General features: G+C 40.7%; 1 protein-coding gene across 1 annotated transcript in view; it reads left to right on the plus strand.

Annotated features, from left to right (window-relative positions):
* The window catches only part of LOC147702880 (electrogenic sodium bicarbonate cotransporter 1-like), a 386,862-nt gene that overhangs the window by 226,059 nt on the left and 146,366 nt on the right, over positions 1-14,437 (plus strand). The window contains exons 8-9 of the mRNA XM_086931461.1: positions 10,406-10,522; positions 12,702-12,876. Of these exons, the coding sequence (XP_086787587.1) occupies positions 10,406-10,522; positions 12,702-12,876 (292 nt within the window). The remainder of the gene's footprint in view (positions 1-10,405; positions 10,523-12,701; positions 12,877-14,437) is intronic.

Genomic DNA, 14,437 nt, shown 5'->3' on the forward strand with positions numbered 1-14,437 from the left:
CAGGAAGTAAGTAAAAAGGGCCTAGTCACAAACTGTACTTTGTAGTACATTTTATAGTAATTAATTATTCCAAGTTCAACACTTTTTCTCCTATCTTTTATGCTTGCTGATCTCCGTCCCGACTGCAGAGATTTCCTCACATCTATGCTTATATTTTTGTTGTAAATGTGGAAGCGACAGGGAGCAGCTAGAAAATGGGGAAGACATATAGTCAAGCACCACCCACAGACAACCACTGTTACTGCAACACCCGCCATAAAAAAAGAATGGAGGCTGGGTATTAAAATAACACCCAAAAGGCAATAATGGTAAAATAAAAATAAAAATGTGACTTTTTAAAAATATAATTCAATTTGATTTAACAATAAAAAGTATATACATATAAAAAGAATGTTTAGTTTATTATAAAATATTGTATTGACCATTTTTTCATTTAAACTCAAATGTAACTTTTTTTTAAAAATGATTACTTTAAATAATTCTATACATAACTTTTGCTCAATAGTTATATGTAATAAATAAATATAAATCTTTTACTTTAGGGGGAGATTTTTAAAATAAATACTCAACAAAATACTTTAATGTAATATATATTAATGAATTAGATATTTATTGCAAAGTTAAATTAATAGTATTTTTATTTTGTTATATGTTTAAAATAGATATATACAATTATATTGCATTAATATTTTACATCAAATTAGTTTTACTATTTTTAAATTTAAAAACAGGACAGAGGTTGGATTCAATCCCTTGAAAATTATGTTGGGTATTAATTTATCGGTACAAAAGGGGGTGGTGATGGACGGAGCATCTAAATCAATCAGACACTCACACCCAGTCAAATGATCTGGGTTTAATCCATTACCGTTCTTTAGCCCACTCTGCCACCCCAGTTCAGACATGGCTATATGCAAATCAGCCTGACCCTGTGCCTCATGGGAACAGTCCAGCCCGAACTGCCAAGCCATGTCTTCCCTGGACCGGAAACAAGCTTCCGAGGACAGGTTTCTGGCATTCCAGCCGTCTTCAGCCCGGCTTGCTTGAATCCAGTGGCAAAGTGAGCAAGGGACTCACGTCTGAGCACACCCTGCCACACTTATGTCGGCCAAAAGCGGTACAAAAGGGGGTGGTGATGGACAGAGCATCTGAATCAATCAGACACTCACACCCAGTCAAATGATCTGGGTTTAATCCATTACCGTTCTTTAGCCCACTCTGCCACCCCAGTTCAGACATGGCTATATGCAAATCAGTCTGACCCTGTGCCTCATGGGAACAGTCCAGTCCGAACTGCCAAGCCATGTCTTCCCTTGACCGGAAACAAGCTTCCCATGAGGCACAGGGTCAGACTGATTTGCATATAGACATGTCTGAACTGGGGTGGCAGAGTGGGCTAAAGAACGGTGATGGATTAAACCCAGATCTTTTGACTGGGTGTGAGTTTTTGATTGATTCAGATGCTCCGTCCATCACCACCCCCCTTTTGTACCGCTTTTGGCCGCCATAAGTGTGGCAGGGTATGCTCAGACGTGAGTCCCTTGCTCACTTTGCCACTGGATTCAAGCAAGCCGGGCTGAAGACGGCTGGAATACCAGAAACTGGTCCTCGGAAGCTTGTTTCCGGTCCAAGGAAGACATGGCTTGGCAGTTTGGGCTGGAATGTTCCCATGAGGCACAGGGTCAGACTGATTTGCATATAGCCATGTCTGAACTGGGGTGGCAGAGTGGGCTAAAGAACAGTGATGGATTAAACCCAGATCTTTTGACTGGGTGTGAGTTTTTGATTGATTCAGATGCTCCGTCCATCACCACCCCCCTTTTGTACCGGGTATTAATTTATCTGCATCACATCTAAACTTACATATTACCTATGCTTTACATCTCTATTACTATCACAAGACTTTGCATTGCATGAGAATGGAAAAGCCAGCCACCACCTGTGGTTAATGCTTGGGGTATTTCAGTGGCTGTGCACTTTTAGGGCTCCACCACGCACTGTAGTAGTAAAATGTATTAATAATTAATAAATATATCTTTCATTTAAAGCAATTTAATAATGAAGCTGATCCATATTGTTCAAACCCACTCATTGAAGCACCAAATTCTGCACTCACAATGAGGGACTACAAGGCCCATTAACCCTCCCAGCCCTCCAACATCATTGTGATGTCATTCTGACTCAAGCGAACAAATGTATTGACCTTGAGCTGCACCACCCAAACAACAAATCTATCTCAATGAGGAAGATGCCAAAAGATAAATAATTCAAGCCTTCCTAACTCACCTATAATATAAAACACTGTCGCTGGTCTAGACAAAGCAGTTGAACGTCACCATGATAAAGATTCATTCTTTTCCATTCAGGTCTGAGCTGTACTCGACAACAGTAGCTCATCCCTATAACAATGCTATTGACTGAATATCCACAGGAATTGTTATTACCTGGTATAGGGAACAGACACAGTAATTCCTCTTTTCACAAAGTGAGTATTCCAGTTAGGTCAGAATCTTGAATTATTTTATCATAATAAATTTGTTTCAAATGGGAATACCTAATCTAACTGTGTATGTGTTGCCAACAGACATCCGAAACTTCCAGCTAACTAGTATTTCACACCTGTATTCAAGTATGCAATTTTCCAACATATTAACAGAAGCTTAGGGCCTGCTTGCGACTTTGGCTTAGTTCGCCGGCTCACCACCGGCATGGCTGCACCAAAGCTGTGATTTGACCGCCCGCCTGATTACTAGTTCAAATCGTGTAGGGCGGATGGTCCTGTTGCCTTTCCCATGGTGGTGCCCTGAAAAGGGCACCACAATGGGAACGGCAAAAATGTTCTAGCACGGCCTGGACTGTAAAGTCCATGTCGTGCTGTAACTGGGGGTGCCCCCCTGAATGTATCTCCATGGCAGGGGGCATGTGGGCCCTGTAAGGGCCCTATTTGTTCTCCCACTGCCAGCCTTTTTGTGGCGGGCTCATCGCCATGGAAATGCTGGCGGTGAGAGGAACTCGAGTCATAATCTGGATGATGGCACACCACCACCGTGAGTCTGGTGGTCCATAGAGAAATAATCAGACCCTTAATTCCTACAAGAATACAGCACTTCATTATGAACTTACACCCTTATTCCCAGGTCCCTCACTTTCCAGTCTTGTGTCCTGATGAAGACCTCAACATGTTTGTCTCAGGTCGTAATGTATTGTGTTGAGATTGTATTTTAGGGGAACCTTAATGAATGTGCAGATTCATTTACAAGGAATAAAAAGACTTGTTCAAAGACAAAGACTCCTATTGAACAATCTCTGATCCCTCCGTGGTCCGTTTCCACGACACCACAAATAATATAACCATGTTTGCCCCCATTCTCAATATGAACTATGGGGTTGGTGAGTACATGGGGCCTTGTGCAATATTGAGACTCAACAATTATGAAATTACTTGACAGGTGTCTACGTGGGATCAAAAAATCAATGGGGTTCACCCACAGAATCAAAGGACCTGGGTATGAATAGTATGAAAAAAGGGGGGGATGGTCCTTGACTATAAATTAGTACCAAGCTTATATCATTATCATTTGTTTCTCGACGATGCGATTGAATCTGCATGTGTTGATTAGAGCAACATGGGCGAGATATATATAAGAACTATCGGTTATATGCACGGAGTGTGGTTATAACCAATGTGTTTTTTCGCCAATTGATTCTGATATAATTTGGGTACTGTCTATGCTTGCAGTTAAGGTGCATATAACCGATAGTTCTTATATATATCTCCCCCATGTTGCTCTAATCAACACATTTAGCAGATTTAATCGCATCGTCGAGAAACAAATGATAATGATATAAGCTTGGTACTAATTTATAGTCAAGGACCATCCCCCCCTTTTTTCATACTACGTGGGATCAAAGCCACAATATTGTGGTAAAGAACATAATTAACAAAAATATGGTATCAAAAATATTGTGTACCACAATATTGTTTTCCTATACTTATAACAGTACATGCAAAACTGTTGTGAAAATAAATTGTGGACACTAAGATCATCCACAAACATACAAAAATATTGAATTTGTGATATAGCTACAGTTTAAAGTAGTAAATGTAAAATATTCTAATACATAAAATTAATGTAATGTAAGTTAAATAAATGTCACGAATATTTAATACTATATTACTTACTGGCAGTCACCAGTAGGTAGTTATAGTTAGGACCTAGTTTCCATAGAAAAAGTGTTTTTTGTTTTTCCAATAACTTTGGCGCCGGTTGATGAATCTTCGCAAACTTTTCAAAACTAGTGGCCCGTCCCGGCCAGCTCCTGTCTTGAAAGTTTCACGGTGATTCGTCAAGCGGGGGCCGAGAAAAAAAAGGGGGTCCCTAAACACATTTTCCCCATTTTATTTTTCATAGAAACTTTAGACAACGCTACAGCCCGAACTGCTGAACGGAATTACAACAAATTTGGCAAAAAGGTAGATCTTGGTTCAGAAAGATGGTGTAAATCCGTTCAGTAGTTCCTGAGAAATTAGAAAAAGAAAAAGATATCTGGGGCAGCGGTGGGTTCATAAACCCTCCCGACCACGAGCTTCCTTCTAATTGGCAGCCAACACTCCAAACCAGAAAGTGTTGGCAGCCATCGTGTGACTCGGTAGAAAGAGTCACAAGAAAACAGTAGAAAAAAACATTAAAAAACAAGAAAAGAGGGTAGGGTAGAAACACCCTGACCCCCCTAGGCCTGCTCAAAAGGTCCCATAAGGACCCCCAGGGACAAAAAAAAAAACATTTTTTAAAAATATTTTGGCAGCAATCGCGATGGGGTCACGAAACCCGCAAAATTATTTAAAAAGAACAAAGTGCGGGCTCCTGTGCTTCGTTTAAAAAAAGCCCTCGGGTGGGCCAGGTCCCGGGGCTCTGACAATTTATTAGCAGGGGCCAATTTATTAATTAAAACCTGTGTGGGGGTCCCCCTCATGCCCTGGGGACCACCAACTCCCCGGTGCTTTGTATTGGTAGAGGGGGGGGGGCGTGCATCCCCCCTCCTGGAGCCCTTCATGGCCCTGGGGACCGCCACCACCAAGGGCCGGCTCTTGCAGTGTCCCGGGGTGCCCACCCCCGGACACTGCTGTTTGTTAAAGCAGGGCAGGAGCAGTGCGACTCCCACCCTGTCATAGCAAACACTGGTGTGGATTTTGGAAGCGAGAGCAGGTTTCCAGGTCTCGCTTCCAAAATAAATTGCTTTTCCACAAGGGGAGTTGCATGTTAGTAGCTCCCCTAGTGGAAAAGCAATGCCGGCTCCCGCAGGAGGTGAGGGGCCGGCGGGACCGTGGGGGAATTGGGGCTCTCCCCATGGTCCAACGGAGAGGCCAGACCCCGGGGTATGGGGTCCCTGGGGCCAGAGGTGGCCTGGGAGGGGGGACCACGTGGCCCCCCTCATCTGAGAATTGTTTTTTTGCTTTCTGCACTTATGGTACGTGATATAAAGACAATGTACGTACAGTGTATATTAGGTCCAAATTCATTTTTACAAATCCAACTTATTGTAGTACACATACAATACTTCTTCAGTGAGTCTTTGGTCATGCACGCTTGCTCCTTCCTTCCCATGTAAACTTTTATCTGTGAAAAGGCCCTTTCAACATTGGCACTTGGTACGGGCAACACCAAAACAGCCAGTACACAATTTGCTACCTCTGGCCACTGACATAGCTTTCCATGCCAATACTGGCCCCCCTGAAGATTGTAATTCTCTGGGAGAGGTTCTGCAACACATGTATTGAACTGGACGCATACGCCCTCAGAGTTATTGAAGTGGTCAAAAATGAAGCACTACTTTTCAAAGTCTGGAGAAAATGCCTCTTTACGCAAGGGATCTAGAACTTGTGCAGAGTACCACTGTGAAGCTTCATTGACTTCAAGGGCCATGGTTGGTGAAGGGACATTTCTGTGCATCATTGAAAGCCATTTCTGCATTGTAAAATAAAATTTCCTGAATTGCTCCTCAACATTTCTTTGCTCACCAAGTGGCAAGCATTCTATCATGGAACATGTTGCAGTGCTAAAGTCACTAAAAGTGTTGCCCAGCCTACTCGAAAGGAGATCTTTCACTGCACATCAATTACTTGAACACTTGGTAGACAAGAGTATTTTCAGACTCTAGTTATTTTACTATGTCCACTACATCAGCCATTTTTTCCTGTAAAAATCCAAGAGTGCAGTACAGTGTACTTTTTTTTACATCACTATCAATATGTGACCAAGGACCTTCACATTTCTTGCCTTTGGCATCATCACTAAGCAAACAGTCGCCACATGGATAATATAGCATTCATGGCCCCTAGGACTGAGAACCGTTGGCTAAATGACACAGTTGGGATGACTCTTTCTTTGATGCCACACAAAGCACAAAATTAGAAATATTTGTGTTTTAGTGCACCAGAATGGACTACAAAGTCAATAGCAATCTTTATTAACTCTGAAGATTGTAAAGATGCTTTCAGCATACCATCTAGCAAGTGGCAAGTTACAGATAAGCACTTCAGTTCAGGTATTAATTTTGACAGGTTATCACACAACTTTTTCATATGTGTAGCAGTATAACTGGAAATACAAACAATATCACTCCAATCTTTGTTAAACTTGGTAAGAATGTTTTGCATTTCAAGTGACACTGCATTCCATGTTTTCCAACAGACTGGTGTCATGTTTTTACCATTATCCCAAATGCTTGGTGATAGCACTCTTTTCACATATACCGGTCACTCCTCCTTGACTTGAATGTTTAAAGCCTGAGGTGTTTGGCAATTCACCTACTATTGATACTGACTCACTAGAAAAGGGGGCTGAATGTATTAAAGGGTTTTATCCATTCTCGGTCTGTGGGTAAATGTGATGGTAGCTATTGGGAAAGTTTATTATGAAACCAGCCATCTTACCTATCAGTGAAAGAATCAAACATAGCCAAAATATCAAATATGATTTTGATGCTCCCGGCTCTCTACAGTTTATAAAATAATTAAATAAGACCTAAAACATGTTTCCAAACCCTGCATCTTTAGACCAAAGACCACAAAACTGAAAAAAGCAAAAGGAAGAAGAAACAATATTTTAGTGGCATTCGGTATTGGTCCCTTCAGTAAAAAATAAAAATGACTCTCTCACGTTCCTTTTAATTTCTTTGAATGGCATTTAGTTTGTGGTAATGCAAGTGTTTTTTCAGTGTTTGTGTGTTTACACTGGTAAGGGCTATTTCCCTTTTGGTGGGGTTTTATCAGTTATTATAGGTTTAAACCTAAAACAGGATAGCCTAGGCATAGAACTGGGTCAGACTAGGCACATACAGTCACTATATGCAAACAAGTTCTGTTCTTTCTTAGGGCCTCCAGGGACTCCCTTGTGGTGTTGCTACAACTCTTGAAAGAGTTTGAAGAAGTGTCCGGCCTAAGAATTAATAAAAAATAAATTGTTGTTGTTTTCTTTGGCAGCATTGGTGGGAACACCTGTTGACCGCCTCCCTGATCTTGGGCTACGGTGGGATCTATACCATTTTCAGCACTTGCATATGATAGTCACTCATATGAAGGTAAAACAAATGCAACACAACATCGAAAGGGTGATGGCCTCCCAGCCCTCTTCTGTGGAATTTTGTAACACTCTGCCAAAGTTGCTTATGGGTAGAATTGCTGTCTCTAAGATAGAGCTTCTGCCATGCTGCCTTTACACAATTCAGAATACCCTGTGCCCCCTGCCTTAAGGCTTGTTCAAGTAATTGAATACCATTCTAACCTCCTTTCTCTGGCTGGTTAAGCAGTTAAGGGTGGCCAGTGCAGCATTGATGAGGAGTTATGAGTAGGGAGGACTTGACGTGCTGCATCTGGAGTATTATCACTTTGCATTCCATATACAGCATTCTGCAGAATGGATAGCGTAAGGAAGTAACTGGGTGAAACAGTTACTGGCAGGCTTGGTGGAGGAGGGGGAACTCCCGGCGATGATGATGGAAGGCTCTGGTATCTTGATGGATCTTCCATGTGTGGTCCGACAGACCGTGTGTGTATGGCAGAGACTGGTAAGGGTAATGATTAAGAGGGCACCCTTTCACAGGTAACTACCAATTTGGATACTTGATCCTTTTCAGTGTAAGGAAGCCAACATAACCTTTCATGCGAGATGGGGCTGTAAAATGCTTGGGGACCTTTACCCCAATGAGATCCTTATCTCCTTTGAGGAAGCGCAGACTGAGTGTGGGGTAGGAGCCGGGCACTACCTGCATTATACAGGCCAAAGACAAAGATCGCTAAGGAAACTTGAACAACATTCTCCAGAGCACCAGTGGTGTCTGGCATGCTGGCAGCCTTACTCGTCTACTGTTTAGGGAGGCGCCTAGTTTCATTGATGTATAAAGAAATAAAGGTAGATGTAGTCCACCTGCCTCTGGGAGACATGGGAAACTGATTTGGGTGGCCCACTGTCTGACATGGACTGGGCACGAATCGGTAACCTGTTGAAGAGAGTCTCCAGCAATGCTCGCTTTAAATTAATATTTTTTAACTTTCTTCATCCTACTTATCTGACACCTTTGGCTTTAAGCAGGTTATCCCCGAATAGATCCGCTGCTTGCCCTCAATGCAGCTTCTCGGGAGCAGATTTTATGTGTATGGCCTGGGGATGCCCCCCAGTACACACCTTCTGGATGTTAGTGGTTTATAAACTTAATTTAACCACAGCACCGTGAGATACCCTTACCCTACCATTTTCTGTCTACTGGGGAACATTAGCTGGCCAAAGTGATGTAAAATATAAGGCAAGTTTCTACAGCTGGCATTGTTATTAGCCAGGAGGTGGGTGGCTATTAACGGGGTGGGAAAGAGGACCCTTTCGGAGGAACTCTGGAACAGTACTGTAGCTGAATGATTGTTGTAAGAAGAGCTACGTATGAATCACAGTAGGAGGGATGAAAAACTTTGAGATGATCTGGAAACGTGGGTGGCCTTGTATAAGAAATATTTGGACCCTGCAGGAGTGCAATCAAATGATGAGGACACTGAGCTTTAGATGTGCCTCTGACACTCCTGCATCTGTATCTGGAAGTACATCACCATGAACTATGTTACTATTATTGGGAATGGTAATTGTGGCATGTGATTTGCTAATGCTACATCATCTGAATGTCTTGTATAGTGGCTGTACAGCGAAGCAACCGTTGACAGCGCTGCATTGTTGTTTATTATTGATAAAATGAAAATAAAAGTTTTAAAACAAATTAAGATCCATGACTGACACTATTGTACATTCGGGAACATACCCACCAGCAAACAAATAATTATTATTCAGTGTTTATCCTGAATGAGGAAACACTGCTTCTAATTGATAAGTCTTTCTTGCCAAACAAAATACAAAATAGTTCAGTTTGTTTGGGCGGTACCCCATTATAGCATGTATTTTCTGTGGATTGTTAACTGTAGCCTCTGTAGTGAGAGAAAGAGAGAGAGAGAGAGAGAGAGAGTGCGTGTGTTAGAATACGCATGCACGTGCGTGTGCGTTTTTGTGTGTGTATGTGTGTAATTACGCAAAAAGGAGAAGGAAACCCTGGGTAGTGCCTACGTTTTAGGTGGAGAGCAGCTCCTTTATATGGAACACTTTGCACACCACCCACACTGTAAATCTGCTCACCTCAAATGTTTGTTTTGCTAGCAGTCTTTAAACACGGGATTAGTACATTGCCATCCATGCTGAGCTGGAAAGTGACAAAGTGTTTCAATATTTTTATAGCAAAGTCTTTAAACATAGTATTAACAAGTGCCATCCATGCTGAGCACAAAAATGACAAAAGCCGTTTTCCCGTCCAGGCACAGTATTAGAGTTTTGGATTGGTAAAATTGCATCCATGCCAACCTGGAATGAACAATCCACTTGTATTCATATATGAATGTATAATATGTCGGTCATTGTTCTTGTGCATATGATACTTCTCTAAAATATTATTGGTATTGTAGGTAGTGTCTGAGGAAGTGAAATGATTAAAAAAACTTGACCAAAAAAGACATTTAATGTGTATGCGTAGCTAGCTTTTGTATTTAGCCTTGACATATTTCAAAATGTTTTGTCATTTATAGAAAGCTTGAAATTGAAAATACACATTTTTCGATAAGGTATAATAGAATCATAATAATATGTTGCATCTGTAAAAATTAGTTGACACAGTATGTCCCGAGAACAACATCCACCATGTACCTCCTAGTCTTCCAATGTTAAACATTACATTAAGTAACTTCTTTCTCAAACTGCTATTAATGTATTGAACGATCCACAGGTTTTCAGTAAATTCTTTCTTTGTCATCTAACACGATATTGTACAAAAATAAGTTTGTTTAAAATAATTCTAAGACACAATTTTATTGTCATAGGAAATTGATGATGGACCGCGAATCTAAGGCTCACTGCAATGGAAGCTCTCATCACCACGACGAAAGACTAGCCCATGGCCACCAGCAGGTCAGCGAAGAACTCAAGCGGACCGGAAGGTGATCAATTTCACTAAAATGTGGATGAAATGCAGGTTACGAGCAGCTGGGTTGCAATATTTAAATATAAGACAAGTGTAAGGAGAGTGGTTGAGGGGATATGATGGCTAGTCAGCTTCTTAATTGTCTGCTTTCAAGCAAGCAGAAACAAAGCTCAACAGGCGCTTCAAGACTGAGAACGAGTCGCATAAGGCAGGGATCATTCCTATAACACTTCCTTCATGCTGGTAAAGGTCAGCACTCAGCTCTACTTAAACAGAATCTCTTCATATCGCACCCCACGTCATAGCAAACCTAGATATTACTCCATCACATCTTGCACTACTACTTCACTACCCATAACACTCTTTGGGTTTCATCTTACAATCTATGCTTTCAAAAGCATTGCCACCACAGAATCCTTTAAAGTAAGAGTCAACTCCTCCATGCTAATACCATGGGTAGGTCTTCCCACATCCAATATCCTTTTCCAGCTACATGTCGCATTTTGAGCTTTCAATCAAAGGGGGAAAATGAAGAATAAAATAGCAACAAACTTCACACAAAAAATGAAATGCTATTTAGCAATGAGAACTCGGAAGATAATATACTTCAATAGAAGGAAGATATGGCTCCGGTGTTGTCAACAGTGTAATGTCAAAGCCACAAATTGTATTAGACCCGTGTGGTCTTGAATTTGCAAAAACATTGCAATCTTGTGCAGCATAATTTGCCAAAATACAGTTCGTGCGAGCAAGTATTCCAAATCCCCTCGTACTTAGACCTTATTTAACAAGTAATGCCCAAGCCTTGTGCCCAAACTAGTCAGTTATGTGGCCATTTTAGGGCTTTTGTTAATTTTTTTTGACAAGTTCCCCATAGGTTTTCTGGTGTCCACAAACCCAATGCAACAAATATATAATAATACATTTCATTACAATTTCAAATGAGAGCAATATGTCAAAATACAAATCAGCCACCTCAGGCATGTAAACCACTAGACATCCCTGAAAGCACACTATAAACAATATAAAATAAATTCTCAAATGATACCTGACAGCATTGTATGTAAAATGAGCAAAAAAAAGTGAAAGAAGGTAAAAGAAACAAACACACCCTCACACACAAAACATTTAAGGAGCCTTCATTAAACAAGTCATAAGCTTGGTATTTACGTTTCGGGATCCTCCCTCCGAATCAATGGATCCTATTAGAAAACAATGTTAACCCTGCAAAGACTCAGAAAATTCTTATTTGTGGTTGGTCTGTAAAAAAAACTCTGGAGTAAAGTCAGACTGGCAATCAGGGGGCATATTATCAAGGACAGGCGATACAGTATCGCCGCTTTTATCGGCAGGAAACTGCCGATAAAGCGGCGATAATGGCCTTGATAATATGCTCTATGAATTTCAATCGAAGCCCATGTTAAATGTGAAGACATCTAACATGGGCTTCGATTGGAATTCATAGAGCATATTATCAAGGCCATTATCGCTGCTTTATCGGCAGTTTCCTGCCGATAAAAGCGGCGATAATGTATCGCCTGTCCTTGATAATATGCCCCTGAATTTGTTATTTTAGAGCTGTGATCCCAATCAGTTCTTATGGAATAATGAAAGTTAAAGAACTGTTTTGGGCCACTCCTTACAAAACTTATGATGTATCCAAGCCAACGACAAATCTCTTCCAAGCATTGCAAAGACTTTAAAATAGCCCACATTTGTCTACTGGAAAGTTAGATTGTCAACTCTCTCGAGAGTTTGAATCTACGTTGTAATTTTGGTTATGTAGTGCACTTTACATAGACATCAAAAACCATACTTATACAAAACGGGGTCATGGAAATCACTTGTACTGAGTGTCATTAGGATCATTTCAAGTTTGTGAGACACACGCTATGGCATTGCTATCATCATCACAGTTTAAAGTGGAGAATAAGATGGCAAAATTACGAGTGTATTGTATTAATGTTCCAATATTTTGAGTACATTTTGCAAACCAGTGTCTCATTTAACTACTGTTAAGAATCCCATGCAATTTTTAAGAAGTCTCAGATGTAAATGACAAGTTAAATGCATGTCTCCTTTCTGCAGCGAGCCATTGTGCCCCAAAAGGTACTATTCTCGTGTGTACACAATATTAAAGAGACAGTTTCATTTTAAAGCACATATTGTCCACATGCTGTGGTTTTTGTATGCAGGCTGTTTGGCGGACTGATACAAGACATTAGAAGAAAAGCCCCCTGGTACTTGAGTGACTTCTATGATGCGCTTCATCTTCAGTGTTTTGCCGCCATTTTGTTTATATACCTGGCAACGGTGACGAATGCTATTACCTTTGGCGGTATGCTGGGGGATGCAACAGATAACATGCAGGTAGGCAATGCAAAATATTTGATTACTTTATCACTTTTTTTTTAAATATCAGTAATATAAGTAAAAAGCTGTATAATTCGCCTATCGCATTTCTTTTTTACTTCAATGTTCTAAAATTGAAGGGACAATATTTTTCATAGCAGCACCAGTAGCAGGAAGCATGCTACACCAATGCTTTTAACCTAATGGCATAACATAATATATTCCTCGGTTAACTGGTGATTAAAAGAATGACAATGTGGAATTTAGCTATTTGACAAATAGGGTGCAGCAATTCGATCAAATGTGCACCACTGTAATCTACAAGATTTGCTTTTGCCTTCTGGGTATCTCCAATATGTACATACATTTATTGTAGTATATGTTCAATTAGCTATTTCATGAGGTAAAACAGATTTGCTTATTTTGAATTACATTTTTTTTTAATCTGACAAAGACATGCTGAAAATCCATAACCATCTTTCAGTTAAATACTGTAGACAATGTATAGTTAACATTTTTGACAAGAAAATCAATTCTTGATTTGCTTTACAGTTTTCCCATTGCTAATATTTTAGAAAGGTTTTGTAAAGTATTTTCCTTGCATGTTGTCAATCGCTGTAATTTTCTCAGCTTAGGAAACAAGTGAATCAAGGGATGCTTAGTTTGCAGTACAGGGTTACTTGTCCTGTGCTCATAACTGTGCTTAACCTATGCTATTGCATCATTATGATTTTTGTTTTAACATTTCACATAACTGTAGTGCGTACAGTGTGTATTACCTGTCGCCTTCCGTGGGCACTGCATTTCACCTGGTGGGCAAAGCAACATAACCATGTTTTAAAGTACATTAAATATAGGAAAGCCTTAGTTTGGCATGACTTGGAGCAGGGGCGTGACGAAGGCCCCTGCAGCCCTGCGGTGCATTGGGGGTCTCCATTGTTCAGGGGACTCCATTCAGCCTTAGAATATCTGTGAGATACTGAAGTCTCACCTTACCACAGTCTTGGTAGAGAGTCATTATTACTACAAATATGATACTTCTCGAAATTGAAGAATGACAATCTATTTTCATTATGCATTGCGATTACTCACTAACGTCTATATACTATGTCAGGTGTAGAGATTTAATTAAAAATCATATTTAAAGCAATGCCAGACTCTAAAAATGCCTGATGATGTGGACAGTGCGTCTTCAGTGCTACACACACCCTGCTGATTGTATTTTACACTCATGAAGTCTGGGAAAAAACTTTGGGTGACCACTAAATGCTTTACGGGGATTAGAAAAATTGTTAAATACAAAATCTCACAAGTTTTACCCAAAGAAAACAAGCAGTTGCAATGCAATCGGTCTCGCCTTTGGGACTTTAAATGTATTTAGCTATGCAGCACAATAGTCTGGGTCCTGAAACATCTACTGTTCTTTAACATTGAGGGAAAGTAAGGACCAAACTGCGTGGACCCTTCTGTGCACGGACGGGAGCACTCCCTCCCTGGTGCTGCGAATGACCGTTCGCCGTCACAGCCCCTCCCACCCTTTAGAACGCCCGCACCGCGGCGGAATTGCCACCGCGGTTAA

This window comes from Lissotriton vulgaris, chromosome 7 (assembly GCF_964263255.1).
Source record: "Lissotriton vulgaris chromosome 7, aLisVul1.2, whole genome shotgun sequence".
NCBI classification, from domain to species: Eukaryota; Metazoa; Chordata; class Amphibia; order Caudata; family Salamandridae; genus Lissotriton; species Lissotriton vulgaris.